This window comes from Trypanosoma rangeli (assembly GCF_003719475.1).
Source record: "Trypanosoma rangeli strain AM80 chromosome Unknown Tra_15.4_contig_00111, whole genome shotgun sequence".
In the NCBI taxonomy this organism is placed as follows: Eukaryota; Euglenozoa; class Kinetoplastea; order Trypanosomatida; family Trypanosomatidae; genus Trypanosoma; species Trypanosoma rangeli.
The window spans coordinates 33,247-52,515 of NW_021705851.1; the positions used below are offsets into that span (position 1 = coordinate 33,247).

The 19,269-nt window shown below is 51.2% G+C and overlaps 7 protein-coding genes across 7 annotated transcripts, besides 11 other annotated features; all 7 read right to left on the minus strand.

Annotated features, from left to right (window-relative positions):
- Positions 1–100: 100 nt before the first annotated feature.
- Positions 101–128: a microsatellite.
- Positions 129–158: 30 nt separating this feature from the next.
- Positions 159–1,289, minus strand: TraAM80_04021 (uncharacterized protein; the record flags this gene model as incomplete). The annotated part of the gene is made up of 1 exon (XM_029380966.1): positions 159–1,289. The coding sequence occupies one exon, from the start codon at positions 1,287–1,289 to the stop codon at positions 159–161; it is 1,131 nt and encodes a 376-aa protein (XP_029239302.1).
- A 378-nt stretch (positions 1,290–1,667) lies between these two features.
- Positions 1,668–1,691: a microsatellite.
- A 53-nt stretch (positions 1,692–1,744) lies between these two features.
- Positions 1,745–3,013, minus strand: TraAM80_04022 (uncharacterized protein; the record flags this gene model as incomplete). The annotated part of the gene is made up of 1 exon (XM_029380967.1): positions 1,745–3,013. One exon carries the CDS (start codon positions 3,011–3,013, stop codon positions 1,745–1,747), a length of 1,269 nt encoding a protein of 422 aa, XP_029239303.1.
- A 113-nt stretch (positions 3,014–3,126) lies between these two features.
- Positions 3,127–3,153: a microsatellite.
- Positions 3,154–3,175: 22 nt separating this feature from the next.
- Positions 3,176–3,210: a microsatellite.
- Positions 3,211–3,490: 280 nt separating this feature from the next.
- Positions 3,491–3,524: a microsatellite.
- Positions 3,525–3,538: 14 nt separating this feature from the next.
- On the minus strand, positions 3,539–7,240 carry TraAM80_04023 (ATP-dependent RNA helicase-like protein; the record flags this gene model as incomplete). Its single annotated transcript, XM_029380968.1, has 1 exon — positions 3,539–7,240. The coding sequence occupies one exon, from the start codon at positions 7,238–7,240 to the stop codon at positions 3,539–3,541; it is 3,702 nt and encodes a 1,233-aa protein (XP_029239304.1).
- A 470-nt stretch (positions 7,241–7,710) lies between these two features.
- Positions 7,711–7,741: a microsatellite.
- A 64-nt stretch (positions 7,742–7,805) lies between these two features.
- Positions 7,806–7,835: a microsatellite.
- A 146-nt stretch (positions 7,836–7,981) lies between these two features.
- Positions 7,982–8,051: a sequence feature (GA-rich).
- A 409-nt stretch (positions 8,052–8,460) lies between these two features.
- On the minus strand, positions 8,461–9,828 carry TraAM80_04024 (biotin carboxylase; the record flags this gene model as incomplete). Its single annotated transcript, XM_029380969.1, has 1 exon — positions 8,461–9,828. One exon carries the CDS (start codon positions 9,826–9,828, stop codon positions 8,461–8,463), a length of 1,368 nt encoding a protein of 455 aa, XP_029239305.1.
- A 1,027-nt stretch (positions 9,829–10,855) lies between these two features.
- TraAM80_04025 (uncharacterized protein) lies at positions 10,856–16,816 on the minus strand (the record flags this gene model as incomplete). The annotated part of the gene is made up of 1 exon (XM_029380970.1): positions 10,856–16,816. The coding sequence occupies one exon, from the start codon at positions 16,814–16,816 to the stop codon at positions 10,856–10,858; it is 5,961 nt and encodes a 1,986-aa protein (XP_029239306.1).
- A 167-nt stretch (positions 16,817–16,983) lies between these two features.
- Positions 16,984–17,024: a microsatellite.
- A 397-nt stretch (positions 17,025–17,421) lies between these two features.
- On the minus strand, positions 17,422–18,552 carry TraAM80_04026 (uncharacterized protein; the record flags this gene model as incomplete). The annotated part of the gene is made up of 1 exon (XM_029380971.1): positions 17,422–18,552. One exon carries the CDS (start codon positions 18,550–18,552, stop codon positions 17,422–17,424), a length of 1,131 nt encoding a protein of 376 aa, XP_029239307.1.
- A 66-nt stretch (positions 18,553–18,618) lies between these two features.
- Positions 18,619–18,647: a microsatellite.
- Positions 18,648–18,749: 102 nt separating this feature from the next.
- Positions 18,750–18,775: a microsatellite.
- A 32-nt stretch (positions 18,776–18,807) lies between these two features.
- On the minus strand, positions 18,808–19,269 carry TraAM80_04027 (ADP-ribosylation factor 1; the record flags this gene model as incomplete). The annotated part of the gene is made up of 1 exon (XM_029380972.1): positions 18,808–19,269. A coding segment is annotated over one exon (462 nt), but the record flags the coding sequence as incomplete, so codon positions are not given.

The following is a 19,269-nucleotide window of genomic DNA, read 5'->3' on the forward strand; positions in this document are numbered from 1 at the left end:
AAGCTACTCAGTCTAACTGGTGCCTTTGCCACTACCCACGTCCTTTTAGAAGACGTGAAAGACAGTGTCCGTGGCACTCAATGAGTTTATTTGTCTTTTCTGTTGTTGTTGTTGTTGTTGTTGTTGTTCATTTCCTTCCCACCTAGGTAAGATCCACTCTACGTCGACCGCTTTAGGTCACACAAAAGTCGACTTCGGTAGGAAGGCGACAACGATAGTACTTGCGCTAATAGTTCGAGGTACCTGTGCTCCTCACTACGACCCTCAGTGTGCCGAGGTTTGATTGCGGTGGAGAACGTTAACGCCATCTCCACCTGCGTGGGACTGGGATGAAAGGGCCGTAACTTGTGGAGCAGCTGCTCCGCCTCCGGGTACCCCATGCCATATTGGCTCATGAGGTACGCCATGGCGAACACCCACGCCCGCGTCAGTCCTGTTTTGCACATAATATAAACAATAGGTTGATGACTGAATTTTAGGAGCGCCCGCCGCTTTCGGCCACCAAACCGGAACATGGAACAGTGGCCTGTAGAGTCCAGCAACTTCTTTTGAGTATCTACCTGTCCAGCATCCACAAAAGGCAACGCGCTGTAAACGCTTTTGCAGACAGTGTGCAATACCTCAAGTATTTCCGTCTCCACTCTCGGTGGATTCCCCTGCTTCTCCGGAGGAATAAATGGAACAGAGTAGTAGTCCACCACGCCGGGGAAACGCTCCCAGTCCTGCAATGTTGCAAAGCCAGGTGGAATCACTTCCCCCACTTCCAGACAAGAGACCACTAAAAGCATACTGCCACCGCGGGCCAGGCACTGTCGCCAAAGCTCCAGCATGTGGCCCGCTCCGTCTTCCTTCGTATCGGAATGCGGTACGCCTCCCACCGCAAGGTCATCCAAAACCCATGTCCACAGCTTGCCTGCCGCAGGCCGCGGTGGCGATGTCACAAAACGCTCGTTTGGTGTCCTTACTATCGCGTCAAGAGATCTTTCTTCACCGTGGAGGTTCTTATTTGCGTTTGGCGGCTGGGACTCTGGCAACTTCACAGAGTGCACCCGACGCGGGAGACTTGTCATAAGCTTGGTCCTAAAGAGATTGCTGAGACCTGTCGCCTTGCCGCCGTCGCTCTCCCCGCGGAGCCTCCGCAGTCCCTCTTCCAAGAAGCGATTGAAGCGGTCCTCGAGGTACAGCATGACCAGCTGATCATCCTCGGGAAGGTTCTGTCGACCCACCGCCGCAGCGAGCTCAGTAAGCTCCTTTAGCTTAAGCTCATCCTCCCGCCTCAAACAGCTCATCGCTTACAGCACAGAGAATTCGAACGCCGGGCGTTACCCGCACCCTTGTTGCCCCCGCTCAGATAATCGTCAAGGACGACCTACGAGCTGGCGAGAGCGACGAATAAAGACCGCTGCCTGCGCATAGCAACACCAATGCAGTCAACAGATGTAAAGGGGACAAAAAAAGAATGGAGGAAAAAAGTATTTAAAAAACGGTGTAAAACAAAATAAAAAAGAAATAGAAAAACAAGTTCACAAATGAAGCGGCAAAGCATGCCAATAATACCCCTGCCGAGGCTTCTGAAGTTACACTCCACCGAGGATGAACAACAACAACACAGCAAGACACAAAGAAGAAAAAAAAAAAAGTAATGTTGATGTGAACAAACAACAGCCATATATATATATATATATATATATGTCGCTGCCTTCGCTCCGCCCTAACTGCCCCACGCACGCAGTACATCCAACTATCAGTAGAACGGCTTAAATCGTGCGAGGCGCCAACTGAAAATGTCCTTGGCAGAAGGCTTCAACGGGCGCCGCATCCACGTTGTGACTGCCCCATTACCCATTTGCATGTCGCTATCTGTTTTGTAAATCATCCAGCGTGAGAGGTGCGACAGGGAAAGCTTCATCCAATTTTCCCGCAAGAAGGGTGGAATGTGATCCGTACCCTTTTCACGGTATCTAGCATTCCCCCACGTCTCCCACGGATGACCCTCGATATAACTGTTGGGTGTACCAAAATACATGTACTCCCTTACCGATCCTATCCGTCGAATCATGGCGGTGGGATCCGTGTTCATGGTCATGTCAGACATCAAAACAATGGCAGGTTCATATTTTTCTAGTGCGGCTTGGGCCTTCATTTTGATGATCGGATGTGGTTTAAATGCATCTTGTTTATTGGGTGGTATAACAAGCAGATACGGATTCATGTTGGGTTTCTCATGTACATGAATGATAGGCACAGGGATTTTTCCTGTTTGGTTCAGTAGGCCACCCAATTTCCCTGTGCGGGAGCCAAGAAACAAGATGGGGGCCTTCTTCGCCTTCGGGTCTTCAATAAGTGAGTGACGGTGGGAAATGTAGTCCGCGGTGCTATCAACCAACTCCCTCGTGGGCAGCAACGACTGTGCCGTCACCATCAAAAGATACGCCAGTGTGTTAAAGGGTGTGTAGTAGTTCCAAAACAGGCAGTACCACTCCTCGAAGGTCATGGAGGTTTGTTTGTTGATGTCGCACTGAGAAAGTGGAAGGCGCGAAATGTCCTCCAAACGTACAAAAAAACCTTGCTTCCACCACAGCGGCTTCTTGAGTCCAACAGTTCGCAGTGCCACGTCGTAGGCGGGGAGGTGCGAGGGATAGAAGCAGCGTTCCAGCTCCGCAAGATCCGCATCCTTAGCCTTCAAGAAATTGTTCCCAAGAAACTCGGCGTAGAGCATGGCGATGGCCTGCAGGTAGCTGTCCTTTCCTTTTTTGTCCGCCTGCTGCAGACGCTCACGAAGATTGTCGAAGCGCTCCGCCTCAAACTTCGGATTCATAGAGCCGGTGAGCTGCACAAACTTGGACTCTGCAGTTTTGCTGTGGAAGCGGTTTACCGGAGGCACTTCGAAGGTGTAGCCGTGGATGGTCGCCACCTTCTCGTAGATGCTGCGCTCCTCATCGGAGGAGTACTGCACACCCAGCCGTGTGGGAGTGCCGAAGCCGCCACCGCTGCTGCTGGCGCCAGACGGCATCTAAAGTGCTCACCTCCCTTCTGTATTTTCAGCCTAACGCAATTCCCTAAAGCACCAACACCAAAAAAAAAAAAAGATGCACGTGCCCTCAAAATGGGGCCTTTGAATTACGCATATATATATATATATATATATATATAGAAGAAACGTAAACGTAAGTTGACACACGAACGACACACACACACACACACGCACACTCGCATCCACGGTTTCTTTCCTTCTCTACCAGTCACCTCTCACTCTCAAAACATACATATATATGAGCACATCGGGTTGGATATAGATATAATTTTCTCCCTTTTGGTCTTTTCCTTTTTCTTTCTATCCCCCTGGCAAGCCAGAATATGGGGTTAACAAGAAAAAGTGTTTGGGAGAAAACGGCAAGAAGCAATGCCTCTCGCTCCTCAATCTGCATCGTTAGTAGGTAGAACAAAAAAAAAAATGTAGGCAAAAGCCCGAAGATGCACATAGGAATTTTATATATATATATATATATATATTAGTTATTTATGGTACTCTCAATCCCTATGCGATTTGGCTTGCATGCGGGTCACGGTACACTGGCATCATCTCACCGGCTGGGTACGCAAACGGCGCACAACCGTTGCTCGAAAACACGAGGGCTGACTGCCGTGTGGGGTGGAATCCATCCGGGCGCCCTGTCACCCTGCAGAAAGGCTTCGACGTTGCTAAGGCACTGGATCCCCTCACATCGTCCCTCGTAACGATTGCCGCCTCAATGCGTTCAATTACCTTCGTCAAGGAAGACGTAATCATGGCAGGGAGGAACTGTGGGTGCTGCTCCATGTTTGGTGGGATGCCAAAGTCACTCCCGGTATTCCGCAACTCCTCGGCTATGACGTCATTATCGTCAGGTGCTGTTTTTTGCTGAATAATAAAGTGCAGCACGCAGAGCCGAGCACACATCAGCCGCCGAAGCTGTAGCAACTGAAATGCCGTTATTTTATCACAACTAATGTAGACATGACTGCCGCTTTGCGCCACATCAAAGGTGACGGACTCCGTTTCCTCACGAATTTCCTCATAGACAAAACGACTGCTTAGCAGTAGTAGCATGATGTTGTACACCTCAGGCTTCAACTGCGAGGAGAATGAACCCGATAGGCGCCCATAAATAGTATGCACAGTGAAAGGGATGCACACCTTGTCGCGTTCCCATGGGCAGTTGGTTGGCACTGAGTTGTCTCTACCGCAGTTGATGTTTACAAATATACCACTCCCGGCGTATCGCTTTTTTTGCGCGAGAGCCGCGTCATGAAGCACGTAAATGCCTTGATGCATGTAGGCCGCTGAGCAAATAAGGGAAAGGATCAAGGCATTTTGGTTAAGCTGTTCCAATAGCTCGTCCACATCCGTCACATCTTCGAAGGGAACAATGGAGGCCAGTTGCTCCCTCGTTTGTGCCACCACAAGAAGAACTTCCACAATGCGAGCACGGCTCAAGTATCTTTCCTCGCACCATGCGATCTGGCCTTCCTCTGACACACCCTCGCGCTGCATCGCCATGTAGGTAAGAACGACATCAACAGCAGACAGTGCATCGTTGCAGTATTCCCCCTTGTATCTTTTCATAAATTCCTCTACCCTACGTAGTAGTCTCAGCCGCGCAATCTTATCCATCCCATTGTGCGGTACGTAGAAGGGCGTCCCGCACGACACGCAAGATGCAGCAATGATAGAAAGTGTCGTGAGACCCATGATGACCCCATTGAACACAATGTTGCCCGGTTCCACACCAAAGGGAAGTCCACCGACAATAAGCCCACGCAGAGACAAGTTAAACCGACGTTGCGCCAACGGGAAACTTGACACATCATTGCCAGCTGTTTGAGCTGCAAATGCATTTCCAATAAGTGTACTCCATGCATCTCGCACATTGTGCTGTATGGTGTTATCAATTGTCTCAATCAATGAGACATGATCCTCCTCCGGTACAATATAGCCGCCGTCGCACAACGTTGAAAGACTCCACTCCACACTTACTTTACGAGGTTTTTCATGGCACAGTGAAAACATTTGAAACGGTGAGGGCGACAAGTGAAGGCAGTGAAGCACAATTCCATGTAAAACGGCATTTCCCAAGCGAGACTCATTCGGAGACAACTGCTGCGCCTGTTTTCGAGACAACAAGGTAATGAAAAATCCTGGTTGCACGCGTCCAACACGACCACGACGTTGCAACATATTTACGGAACTTTCCCAGAGGAGTTCCAGAGGTGGAAACGCTACCGAATTGATGTCGTTTTCAATAATGCGGGGGCGCTTGGCTGTACCAGAGTCGATGACAAATACGACGTCTGGCAAAGTAATGGACACCTCGGCAATGTCTGTGGCAACGTAGACTTTTTTTTTCGTCACAGCCTCCCGCTGAAGTGCCTCCTGAATAACCGCAAGTTCAATATCGCGATACCATGGAATAGGGTCGAGTTGATCGCCCAGATTATCCCTAATCCACAAAGACAGCTGTTCTACAACGGAGCGGCCCGGCACAAAAACAAGAATGCTGTGCCCTGGGGCGACTGTGTCCGCCAGAAATTTTAAGATCCCCTCCAGTACCAATCGGATGGTATGAAGCTGAACCGAATGCACAACTCCCGTGGGAGAAACATTCGGCTCAGCAAAGTTGATGCCAATGAGTTTACTAACATCCTCCAAGTAATAATCATGAATGGGGTACATGGCTTCCGCCTTGGAGTATTCACCCACTTTCAAGTTCTCAAAGAAGTGCTTCCACTCCGATACTTCTGCAGTGGCGCTGCAAAGTACAAGCCGTAATTTTCCTGGATTACGCAGCATCACGAGCTTCACAAGAAGAAGAAGCGCCTCAACCTCAGTGGTACGCTCATGAAACTCATCAAATATAAAGTGTGTAATGTCAATTTCATCAGGAAAAGTGTGAAGCAAGTGTAGGAAAAGGGTGTAATTTGTCACATACATAATCGGGGTTTCACCCAACTTTCCAATGTGTTCCCCTCGTACCCAATAGCCCACCTTGGTGCCAACCTTCTCACCGTACAGGGCGGAGACGCGTTGTGCCAGCTTAATGGCTGGCGTGCGCCTCGGTTGCGCGTTTGCCACTTTGGCCTCCGGGTGTCCATCGAGGATGGCCTTTGGGATAAGGGTGCTTTTGCCTGTGCCTGTGTCTGTCACAACAATTGTGACGTCGTGATCTTCAATCATTCGGCTACATTTATCAACGTCAAGGGTCCCTACCATGCCGAGCACAGTACTCTCTTGCACCTTAAGATGGTCCGCCTGATTTTCATCATCGGCCTGAAGAGCGTAGAGGTTTTTGAACCTTTGCACAAACTCCAGATCAACACGGGACTTCAATAGATTATTTGCCGCATCCATTGCATTAACTCCAACGGTAATATTTCTCCTAGTTTCAACAGACCCAGCTCTGTGACCACCGTCGGCTATATTTATGGGTTCCCGTCTTTGTCCCATTGAGACTTTTCTGAGGGTTCGCTGACGCTGGGGCCTAAAATTTTCATTTTCCCATGGCACACTTCCTTGCTGCTGTTGCTGTGCTAATCGGTACTGCTGCTGAGTGAACGCTGGCTGTTGTACGTACGGCGGTGAGGACGTTTGAATGGGCACTTCCTGTCGTTGTTCTTGTTTCTGTTGTTGTTGCTGCTGTTGTTGTTGTTGTTGTTGCTGCTGCTGCTGCTGTTGCTGCAATTGGGTCAACCTCTGTAGCACTTCACGTCCATCGCCTTGCTGCTGAGGCAAGTGAGGCGGAACACGTTGTAGCTGCTTCTGCAGCCGCTGCTGTTGAAGAGCGATCTCCTGTTGAACCCTCCGTTTCTCTTGAGCAAGCTCCTCTTGCACTCTCCGCTGTCGCAGTGAAGCATCATGCATCTGTGGAAAAATCCCTGTCACATTCGCCGCTTCCCTGGTAGGGTCCGGGAGCTGCCCCCGTCCGTATCTGTTCATGCCGACAGGGAAAGGCGCTGGCCGCGCCTCCGGGATTGATGACCCGTTTGCCTCGACACCCACGGGATGTGGCGTACCAAAGGGGATCTGCAAGGCACTGCCCTCAAGAAACCTTGGCGCAAATGGCGCGCTGTAAAGGCCTCCCACCGCGTACATTCTTTCCTGCGGCAGTGGTGCTTGTCGTTCCTGCTGCGATGGCTGCTGTTCTTGCGGCGGCGGGTGCTGAGATCGCCGAATGGAGGTGGAATTGAGCGTGTACATCGGCATCGCGCCGCGGCAACCAGCGACCCCCTCCCCACTACTTTTTCTTCTCACACCCTGCCAGTGACGTGGCCGCGGGACACAGGAGGTGAAAAACGTCTACGTTTTATTTGCGTGTATTGCTCCCGCTGCCTGTTATTCTTCGTTACACTTCCTTCCCTTCCCTTCAAGCAATCGTCCTGCGCAAGAGAGCAAAACTGCAAATGCGACACACACACACAACAAAAAAAAAAAAAGACGGTGCAGCAGAACAGTCCCAAACGAAATAGCAAAATGCCGCGGCGACTCTTCACACACGCATAGCTGTTGCTGCTGTAACAACAAGAGCCCACGTGTATCGTGGGTGGGCAGATGCAGATGCATGCCGCTCGCACGCGCCAGCAAATAATATTCCCCACACCCCCGCCACTAAACGCAGGCCGGTAACGTTGAACGACGTTGTGGGGGCACAAGACAACCAACAAGACCAAAAACACTTTTTTTTCCTTTTTTTATTTTTCTTTTTTTCGTATCATATAGAGTTTTACTTTGAATGCCTCGGTGTTTGTCACTGCTGCCTTTTACGTTGCGATGCGTGCGTGTGCGTGTGTGTGTGTGTGTGCCGCACGGACGCGAGGACTAGGGGGCACGCATACACACGTACACGGAGAAACACAACGCACAAGACAAGCAATTGCCAACTCCAACTGCTCAGGTGTCTAGAAGACAGAGAAGTGATGCGGAGAACACCTCAGACTGATCGGCCGCAATAAAAAAAAAAAAATCAAAAAAAAAAAAAGAACCCCGCCAAGAGCCAAAATAAAAAAAAAAAAAAGAACCAAATACACCCACAGGCCGTCATGCACAGGTGGATGCATACCGGGTGCCTTCACGCAAGAGAAGGTCGGTGCATTCCCAGTCATCCCTACCCCGTCGATATCGCTTCCGGCCCCTCCTCCATGCCGCCCAGCCCTCCCCAACATGACAGGAAACGACAGAAGCGACGGAGACCAAAGACCAGAGCCAAGAGAGAGAACCCACAACAAGCAGGAAAAAAAAAAGGAAGAATAAGAAGAATCATCGCTTCCTGTAGCCTTACTTTACTTCACACACCCTGTATGTGTGTGTTCGCGCCTCCTCGTCCGCTTGCAATGTTTTCAAAAGAACTCCTACACGCGGCTCCCCCATCCACTCACCTACACTCACACACCGATTTCGCGTATTCCGTCTGTTCTCTCCACAGAAATTCAATGGGCCACCGATATTTCTTGCACAAAGTTTTCTGTGAGATGTGTAATGGCGCTCTTTGCTTCCTCCGCCGTAGCGCCTTGGGCCACCATCCAAGCAAGAAGGCAAAAACTCTTTGGCGGAGGTGCCACCAACTCCCCTGGGACAGCTGACACGCTGTACTCCACAAGTGCCTTTTCAGATGTTGGCGCTTCCGCCCGCACCAAGACCCCCTCAGCGCAAGGGTATATGTTCACGGAGGCACAGTAGCAACTAGCTGGGAAGTAGCCATCACCGCCGCTCACCTCCATTAGCCTCTCCGGGTAGTGGGAGAGAAGTTGCTCGGTCACAGAAAGCCCCAGAGCGCATCGCACGAGGGATTCCCCAAGTTGCAGACCACGATAGCAGGTTCGTATCATGGTGTCTGTCTCCGCGCTCCCATGTCGGCAATTCACCTCAATTATATACGCCTGGCGTCGCTCAAAGTCGTACTTCGCCTCAAAGTGCAGTACCCCATGCAGGTCTTTGCCGTGGAATGCCACGTATCTATCCAGCAGCTTACGCAATTCATTTTGCTCGTGGGGTTGCAAGGCCGTGGGACACAGCCCACCGGTCTCAACAAAGTACGGCGGCCGCACCTCGAAGTTATCGTCGATGGAGCAGAACACAACTTTGCCGTTTTCTATACAGCAGTTCAAATCAACCTCCTGGCCACTAATGTACTCCTCGAAGAGTATCTCCACCCCCTCCTTCCCCACTGTCGGGCCACAAACAGCTTCAAAGTGCCTTCTGGCACTATGCGAGGCGAGAACGTCCCACATCACCAGCGCATGATCCCGCACCTCCTCCACACTGAAACAGAGTTTTGCAAGGAGGCTCCCCGCTCCAGGAGAGGGCTTTAACACAAGGGGAAACTTTATCCCCGTCACCCCTAGTACACGCTGAACATGCGCTAGCAAGTCGGCTTCTCCAGGTGGGGGGCGAGTCAAGACCCCCGCCACCAGAGACGCGATGCCTTCACCCGCGCAGTCCTCGCGCAGGAGGGACTTGATGCACGTTCTCTGCAACTTCTCTGGCGGCAGTGGGATGGGGCGAAACCCCAAGCGCTGCGCCAACACAGCTGCAGGGTAGACAGCGTACTCATCAAACGATACAACGGCGTCCGGCGACAGTCCATGCAGCGTGAGAAAATGCCCAAGCACGGGCTCAAGTGCGTCTACATCATGTGTGTCGTGTATCAGATGATAGTGAAAGACACCGTCGAACGCAGCTTCCGGCTGTACAGGGTGAATGAGAACAAAAATAATACCTTTTTCCCGGAGATGTTTGTAGACAGGGGCCCGGGCGACACTGCTCGTTCGGAGTATCACCACAACCTTTCCCTGCATTCTTCCCCCTCTTTTACCTTCCGCTTCTCCTGTGATTTGTCTCATTCCCTATTCTTCCTTCGCTGGCCGCGACCTTGACACGTACACGTGCAAACTCCCCTGTAACAGAGCCAAACTAAACAGAAGGAACAAAATGCAAAGCGACAGGTGTATGGTGTATACACACCTTCACCGGGAGAGACTGCCGATGCCTCCCAACGGCGGTGATGCAAAACAAAACCAGGCAGCGGGTGGTAACCCGTTCCAGTGGTAGATGAAAAAGTCGCACGAGCTAAAAACAAAGAAAGAGTCAAACAAACAACGAGGGTAGGAGGATCACATCGAAAAATAGACAACAAACTTGAAACTGTCACGTCTCGTGGAAAGAATGACTTATCAGTTGACTTCCCACTTGATCATTTGTTTTGCTATTTTTTTTTGTATTCCGTTTTCTTTCTACCGTACAGCGTGTGGCTGCTTCGACGGGGCGCGACGCCAACCTCGCGGAGGGGTGCCCAGTCCCTCCACAAGTGTCTCTTCGTGTGTGCGGCACCACAAGAGAGCAGTGGCCGTCCCTGGCGTCATGTGGACGGCAGAAGCAAGAAAAGCAGCCAGCTGCAATGCGAGCAAACATCAAACAGAGCAAAAAGTAGAGGAAGAAGTGCAGTAGGGGGGGGGGGGGGGGAAAGGAAGGAAAATACTACTGGCATCAAATAAAAGCAAGGCACACAGCAAAAAAAAAAGGGCGTTCGTGTACAAAGAGAGACGCACTGTTATGAGTCTATGGATCGAGACGCAGAGAGTCTATGTGGGTGTCTCCGTGGTGCAACTTTGGCAGACGTAAAAAAAAAAAAAACTACCACCTCTAAACCCTGGCCTCTCTCCCCCTTTGTCGCCAATATATGCGTATATACATGTGTCTGAAGGAGCGCCTATACAAAACACACCCAGACGCAGACAAAAAGGTTAAGATAAAAATGAAGAGTGTCAGCAGAGTTTTACTCTGTTGGATGCATCAATTCGTAACGCAATCCCCTCCTTCCCGCCACTATAGTGCATTCTTTCGTCGTTTGCCCTTAAAAAGTTTCTTCTCGTGCCAGTATAACTCGGGGGCAATCATGTTTCGCGCCCCGCACATCACCTCAACTGTCCCACGCATAAGGCCATCAATAACCACGGGAGCCGCCAATGGTAAACGCACTGGACTCCCGTGAGGCCCCAGACAATATGCGGTGACGTTCGAGGCCAGACGAAGTCCCTGCAGGAACTCAGCAAAGCCACGTTGCAAACCCTCCAGGAGACCCACCGGCTGCGACCCACGTGGCACGGGCGATAACTCACTCCCTGGCAATAAGGAAGTAATCATGGAAGAGGTAGTGCATTGTACCCGTCGCGACACTGCCACCGCACTATTGAGTGACTGTGAAACGACCGTAAACAAAAACATGCGCAGAGCTGTGGAAAGAGCAGAGAAAAAACGTTTATTGCGGCGATACTCACAAAGCGGCGCAAAAAGAATCTCTTTACCTGCCGACCCAACGTTGAATGCCAGCTGCAGCGGCTGCACAGCGCAAAGTAGCATGAACAGGCCGTTAAAATTGAGTAGCTGGTCCCGCATGAGGCTTAAAATACGTTCCCCAACGCTCTGGAGCGGGCACGCTGTGACAAGCATGAATGGCACCTGCACCTGAGCCCGCTCAATGGAGGGCAAAATAAAGTTGCCAAGTTCAAACTTATTCATGCATGTGGCTTGGGAGACATCACCCCCCTCAAAGTAGACGTAGAGTGTCAGTTGCACAGGAAACACAACAATCTTGCTGAAAAAGAGCACCTGCGACGTCACTTCGTCCAAATCGTCATTGTCACAAGGCAAATTTTCCGGATCCCCAATAAATTTCGCAAGCAAATTCATGGCACGTCGATGCACAGCCAAAGTAACGGGCTGGAGCCGCACAATGAGCTGCTCTTCCGGTTTCCCCACAACAACTATCCCGGTATTGCGGGAAGACGAGCGCGGTACAACCGTCGTCCACTTTAGCTCAAATAAATCCCCATTGTGGTCACGGAGAGAGTGCGGCAGAGAGGCCATGAATAACGTGCGCACCAAACTCTTTTCAATGCAGTCCACTACCTCGCTATCTCTCACGGAGAGGTAGATCTGCATAAAGTTTGTATTTCCTGGCACAAACATGTCCACCTGGAGCCGAATGCCCGTGAAGCGGGCAACCACGTACTCGTCCTGCCGTCGCCCAACGCCATGAAATCCGCTTCGCCATCCCTCACGCCTCCCCTTGTTAAGCTCCACATCGGAGCTCATCCCACTCCACAGCACCGACGACTCCTGCGCCCTATCCTCCATGTTACCAAAGCGTTGTATGGTGTGGAGATAACTCTGCGGCACGTCAAAGTGGATGAAATCCTCGCCACCGTACAAATGAGCAATGACGTCGCAGTCGTAAAGACAAATCTCGACGGCCACTGCGCTGTTTGGCGGCAGTGAGCGTGTAACACACCGCTGATTCTGCACATACCCCGGTAATCCCCCACACCGGGCCCCATACACAGACAAAAAATTTGTGTACTTGGAGCACCCCATCAGGTTGATAGGCTCATTCTCACGCGTCCCCCACGCAGGCGCGGGTGGGGTGTCAAGCTCGTTAACGTCAATAATGTCAAAATCACCAAATGAATGTGATATCAGCATTCCTTCTGGCGGACCTGCCTTCAACACCTCTTCATCCCCGTCGGTGCCAACGGTAGCGACAGGTCCAATATCCAGCACGGACTGATCCAGCAGCCGACGAAGCCGATGCACGTAGTCCGGCGCGAGGTGGCACATGACGGATGCATGTTTTCCCTTATTGACGGACTTGGACCGAATAATGCAATTGAACCATGAACCACTCCGTTCCACAAGCAGGTGGGGCGAGGGCAAATAGGCGAGATCAGCGCCCCCCAAAAAGTGTGAAACCACCGTTCTGAAGTAGTACAGGGAGTCGTAGGCAAAGAACATGGAGCCACGAAGTTTCTGTACCTCCACAAGCACCGGTTTCTCGGCTGTTGGGTTAACAAAGACTGCAACGTTGGGCACCCCATTTTTACATGCATCAACCCCCCTCTCCTCATCAACGCCCCTATTTTTATTACCCCCAGACGAAGCGATATCCAATACCAGGACAAAGCCGATATTTTTAAGGTCAGTCGCCACACCGCTTTCACTGCTTCCAAACAGAGAACCAAGTCCTGCCTCTTGATCGTAGTCAAGCAAGTACTGTTGAAAATTGTCATGAAGAAACACCGAGATATGCTCCTTTTCAAGGTACAGTTTCACACTTGTGGCTTCATTGGGCAAACTCGGCACAAAAACGGTGGCCTTTAGGCGAGGGGCCAGGCAAACCAACATGGAGGGCTTTCCAAAGGGTCTGTACTCCACAAGAATATCTCTGAGTGTAATGTTGATGTCGGCGGATGTTACGATGGCCACACCCTCGTCACTCTGCGCTTCTTTCCTCTCATTTACTTGAGCTGCTTCCAACACCTCCTTTTCTGCTACAGCCGCGTTTAATCCGTCATTGCTGGGGTCAGAAAGGTAGTTCAGAAGCACCAACAACCAATGATCCCCTTCATGTGCAGCCTGGTGCAATACGCTAATTCGATCCAAGTGTAGGGCAACATTGTACGCCTCGGTGTGGTCCTCCACGTTGCGATGACGACACAGCGAGATACCGACGGCATGACGAGTACGCGAAGATTCCGTGGAACTTGCGCCGGGCGGACGCACGCGAATGTTGTGCGAGCGATTGTAGAGAGCCGAATAACTTTGAAGAAGCGTGGCAACACCACCCCATTTAGGAGACGAGGCGTGTTCGGCCGGCCACGGAAATTCAGCGTATGTCATTTTTGCCTGACATAAACGCTCCTGCAAACAAAAGTCAAACGCCCTCCCGTGCAATGCCGTCTTTGCCAGGCGCATCGATGCCTGATGAAAAACAAAAACAAAAGCCTTCGAAACTGTCACGTCGTAAAGGTGGTATAGATGTTCCTTGTCGATTCCACGCCGTTCTTGCCGCGGGAGGCAGCGCCATAGTGGGTCGCCAATAGAGCATCCTGCGGAGGAAAGCCTTGGTGCCCAAAGTCGCATTGTGCCCTTTTCAACTCCCAGTCGAATACTGATACTAGTGGTGATGGGGTCATATTCTGTATTGCTGTATTGCAGTGGGTCCTCAACTGTGATGGAAGTACCGGAGAGAGCAGATGCAAACCCCTCTGCTGTTTCTTCCAAAGACGCATAGTCATTGCTGGTTCCGCCTTTATATGGAGCATTTATTACTCTACACATGGCATCCACCACTTCCAGCACCTGATCCAGGTAGAAGAAAACAAGAAGGTATTCATCTTGATGAAGTTGAGCGTGAATTTGACTGATATTCGCCACCACTGCGATAAGGCTGTTGTTTTCAGCCTGAGTCTCTTCTTCTTCATGGGCCTCTGTGAAAGGGGCGTGAGCCTTGCCTGCAACGCTCCATTTTATGTCTGATGTCTGGGTCTGGCGTTGTCTGACAACAATGCAGGGCTCCTTGTGTGTGTCAAACACACAGCGGATAATGTTGCTCTGCACGCACTCCTTATAGTCGTGCAGTGTGAGCTGTCCCTCATTCAGAAACACCTCCAGTACCCCTTCACTGCCCAGCGAGACATCAAGCGCCTTCAGATACACACTCATCGTCAGTGGAAGGTAGGGCCCATCAACACCGAAAAAACTTGCCTGATCCGTGGTAAAAGCCGCCGCGGCCTCCGCTTCCTTCCGCAACTGTTCCCACAAACGTTTGGTCAAGGGGCCGTAGTAGTCCGGATCAGGCGCCTTGGAGGACGGAAACCTCACCTCCAATGTGAGTCCTTCCAGCTGGAGTGTAAAAAAGCGCAACAAGGCATACGGTGTCGTCACCTGCGTCTCCTGCGAACAACCTACAGATCCCTCCCCTGTCAATTGTTCAAGCAGCAGCTGAGTAAATTGCCCCTCGCCCAGAGGCCTCTCAAGGCAATCCAAGTCCTCCCGTGAGCCTTGACGCTGCGCCGAAAATGCAGGTGACGACAAAACAGAAATGTCTGTAGTTTGCTGTTGCTGCTGGGATGGCCTCGATGTGCCGGGACTCATGCTTATGATGTGACTCAAGCACGCCCAGAAGGTTACTAGTCTTTTAAGAATGCCCGCATCCAACTCCGCCACAAGCACCGCCCCTGAAGTTTTCACAAGAACATGTTCCATCACAACGGCAGCCACGTTATCCTGCTCCTTCAGCAGGTTATCGCTATAGCAGCGCGCCTCAGAAAGTGTTAGCGGGTGCGTGGTCCTAGCAACAATGGCAATGCGGTACCGCCGCTCAGAGTGATTTTCAACATTTTCCTTGGTGGTCAAGATAAGTCGTCCGCCTTCCGTGTCACTGGGGTGGCCCTCATCGCTGCTGTCAGGAGCGAGTTCATAGACCTCAAAGGTGCTGATTCCCGCGGAGCAACCACGACCGCCGTGATTTTCAAACACATCATGAAACGCATCCTCAAAACGGCTTGTGCTTGCTGTAACTGGCTGAACCAACAGCATTATACCGCCAATATGCACGTTGTAATACCCTGTGCGACGGAGCAGACGATGCAATACAAGTCGATGTCTTCGCGACGAGAGCAGCGCGTCGCCAGCAGAAGCCTCAGTATCGCCTTGCTGCAGAGTTTTCCAAAACTCTTTAATTCCCTGACGATCCTCCTCAGGGAGAAACACACAAAAAACATACTGGCATGTTGCTTTCATGGTCGTAATGAATCGCACCACACGAGATGCTGCTGCCGCCGCTGCCGCCGCTGCCGCTGCCTCCGCCTCTGCATCCGTGTAATCCCCCTCCGGTGCTCCCACCAGGGCGCGGGCAACATGCATCAGGCGACCTATCTGTGTCGGAGAAAGTATAAAGAAAAAGGATTTCATTGTAACCTTCAAGTCCAGAAACGCCTCCGCGCCCTGCAGCTGGTTTCGTCCTTCGCTAAATCGAAGTACTATATCGTTGTTGAACTCGTCTGTGCGTCCACCACAGAGGAACACGTCGGCAAGGTCAACAGACTCCTCCACTTCCTCATCAGTGGCGCGCGTTGTACACCGTTGTCCGTAAGGGTACACGGCCGCACGAACACCAGAAAAGCGGATACGCTTATGCACCAAATCTCCATCTGGGTCAGAGCACATGTCTTCCAGCTCAAAGCCACCTTCAAAAACGATCAGTAGTTCTAAACTGCCATCTGGAGGTTCTCGCCCTGACACAATCCGCTCGCCCAACGGCGGAATCCGCAAGATGATGCTGACATTACGTATGCGCCCCCGCACACTGTGAGCAAACTGCCTGATCGTCCGCTCAAACACATCCAGCCCCTCATCAATATGGCGGGATGGTGAAGACGGCCCTGCGGAATACCCTGCTTCACTCAACGCAGGGCGCACCACACTTTCCTCCACCCCTTTGCGCAGAGTATTGCTCATGAAAAGTGAGGAGTATATAGTATCCTCATCTGCGCCACTATTCTCATCATCCCAAGCATTCTTTGAACTATGTGCAGTTTTTTCGCAACTATGCCGCCCCCTCGTCTCCCTCATGTGGCTCGCACTGCGGCTCCGGCGAGCGGTCGGAACAGAACACTCAGTCTTTGGAATCACATCCAAGACTAGCTGCAGACCGTCAATTTCAATGATGCGTTGCCCTTTAGGATCCAAGGCAAAATCCCCACTAATACTGTTTACATGGCCTCGCACCAGACGTAGTGATGCGGACGCACACGACTGCGCGGAGCTCGTCCCCTCCACTGGGACGTCCAGGATTTCCTTGTTAATAAACGTCTCATTCAGCTCAAGATGAGAGAGCTCAAAGCTAAACCCCAGGCGGCCCTCCGAGAGACCGATACGCTCCAGCTGATCGCACTGAATGTCCTTCACTATTTTGCCAAGCAGCTGCCGCACGGCAAGCAGAAGCATTCGATTTTTTACTGATTCCATGACTATCGGGCGTGAGGGGAAGTGAGAAAAGTCCTGCCCACAAAGCCCGGCGTATTCCCCTTCAATCCTGTTCCACGAGGGAGATGATGCACCACACACTAAAAGGAAGAAAAAAAAGCAATCAAAAAAAAAAAGCTGAAGCAAAGCACACGGACAGACAGACAGAGGTAGACACAGAAAGACACACCTAAAACAAAAACGAAAAGAATGTTCCATCTTGTGTATGTTCGTACGTGCACGTGCCTGTCTGTAAATGGACCGCTTGTTTTTCTCCTTTGCGTTCGCCCCCTTTTCTGCTTGAAGTGTTTTCGGTTTTATTCCGCAGCATTGATGAAGGTACAATAAACAAAAAAAGGCGCAACAAGGAACAAGTAAAAGAATAAACAAAAGAAATGGTAACGAGCCACACAAGAGAGATCAGAAACAGACATACAGGCATCCACGCAAGGCGTTAAAGGCAGGGAGAGAATAAGAAAGTCAATGAGAAACACCCCTCAGAAGAGATCAGCGGCAAAATGCAAATTGTCGTTCCCGAGGCCGTTTGTGCGATAGCCTCAGTTTCCAAAAGAAAAAAAAACACCTGCCTAATTGAGTTGTGGCAGTTGCCTCCTGGGGAAGTGAAGCTGCAAAGGCTCCGATGCGGCGTTTACCGAACGTGCGCTGCAGGTAATGATGAAGTGCCGCACGTGAACCCTCAGCGGAGGCAACAGTGGTGCACTATTTCCATGAGACGACATCATTTGTGCCTGCAAGCACCACTCCAGGGCTTCAAGAGGATCCACACAAGCATGACGCCTAAACACGTTCACTGGCTCGTCCTGATCAACAATTTCCCCTAATTGTGCCTGGCCGCCTCCAAAGCTCGGCAGGTGGCGGAAACGGGGTGTTTCGCTGGAGAGTATTTGGTACTCTGGTAGGGCCCGGTACGCTGCAGCGAGTTGTACGGGAGTAGCAGCGTACTCTGAGGTAAACCACCGCCGCTTTATGGATCGAAAGGGAAAATACATGTCAGCGTGTCCCACATCTAGACTGCTGCTAGTATCAAGAGCTCGCTCCAACGCCGCTCTATGTTCCTGTGACTCTGTCTGCTTCGCCGATTCAACTGCTGTGCATTGCAGATCCTCCATAAAGTCATCCGCGTCCCTGCGCGCCGCTTCCGGTGCCACCACGGAAACTCGAGTCGCGTAGCCCATAATAGCCACAACCCCATGTGGGGCAAGACAGCGGTGAGCAAGCGACATATGCCACGGCGCGTCGTGCAGCATTTCATCTCCAAATACATTTGCCGCAAACACCACAAGGTCAAGGGACTGCGGTGGTATGTTCTCCAACGGTGACACTAGCGCGGGCAACACTTCAGACGTCACCGCCGTAGTCACATTGCCCTTCTCACGCAGCGATGCCACCAATTCCGCGGGCCGGGAATCCCCCAAAACGCGTCTTCGCAGAGGCGCATGATGCACAGAAGGCAAGTGTTCCCGGGCACGGGCCACCAATGACTTCGCGCGCTCGTTTGACATCGTTGAAGAATAAACCACCATGCATCGCTGGTAGAAAGGTACCGCGTCCGTCAACGCCGCCACCCAAACGTCAACAGGCTCCGGATAAAAAGCAAGACTCCCTCTGTGATAGCCGTGAAGGCCGGAACCAAAGGCGGAGATCAACCCACCAAGAGGGCGACCACCACGACGCGTGGAGAAAGACTTTAACGGCATCGTTCATTTCTATCAGTAATAACAAAACCCAGGACAAGACAGAAAATCATAGGAAAATACACACAGAAAAATAATAATAAAAATAATAATATAATTTCAAGCCCATACCAAGGGATTTTCAGAAACAAAACGTCCACCAACAGGGTTTATTTCGAGGCGTACATACCAGATGCCCCCACACCTGCATAAAGTTATCTAAAAAAAAAAAAAAAACAGAAAAAAATGGCACGTCGACACAAACACCCAAACAGGAAGCTATTGTGTTGTTTTTTTAATATTTGCGGCAAGCCAGTCCAAGCCCTCGTACAAGCCCTGAGCCGAAGTGGCGCAACATCCTTGAATATACCAGTTGCGCTGACGCACCGACTGCAGTCCAAGCTTTTCCGTTACCTCTGTCGTACTCATTGCATTGGGCAGGTCCTGCTTGTTGGCAAATACAAGGAGAATAGAATTGCGAAGCTCGTCCTCTGTAAGCATCTTCTCCAGCTCCTGTCGCGCCTTGCCAATCCGCTCTCTGTCGTTGGAGTCCACAACAAAGATGATGCCGTTTGTATTTTGGTAGTAGTGGCGCCACAGCGGGCGCAGGACATCCTGGCCGCCGACATCCCACATGGTGAACTTAAGGTTCTTGTACTCCACCGTCTCCACGTTAAACCCAATCGTGGGGATCGTGGTGACGATCTCGCCGAGCTTGAGCTTGTATAGAATTGTCGTCTT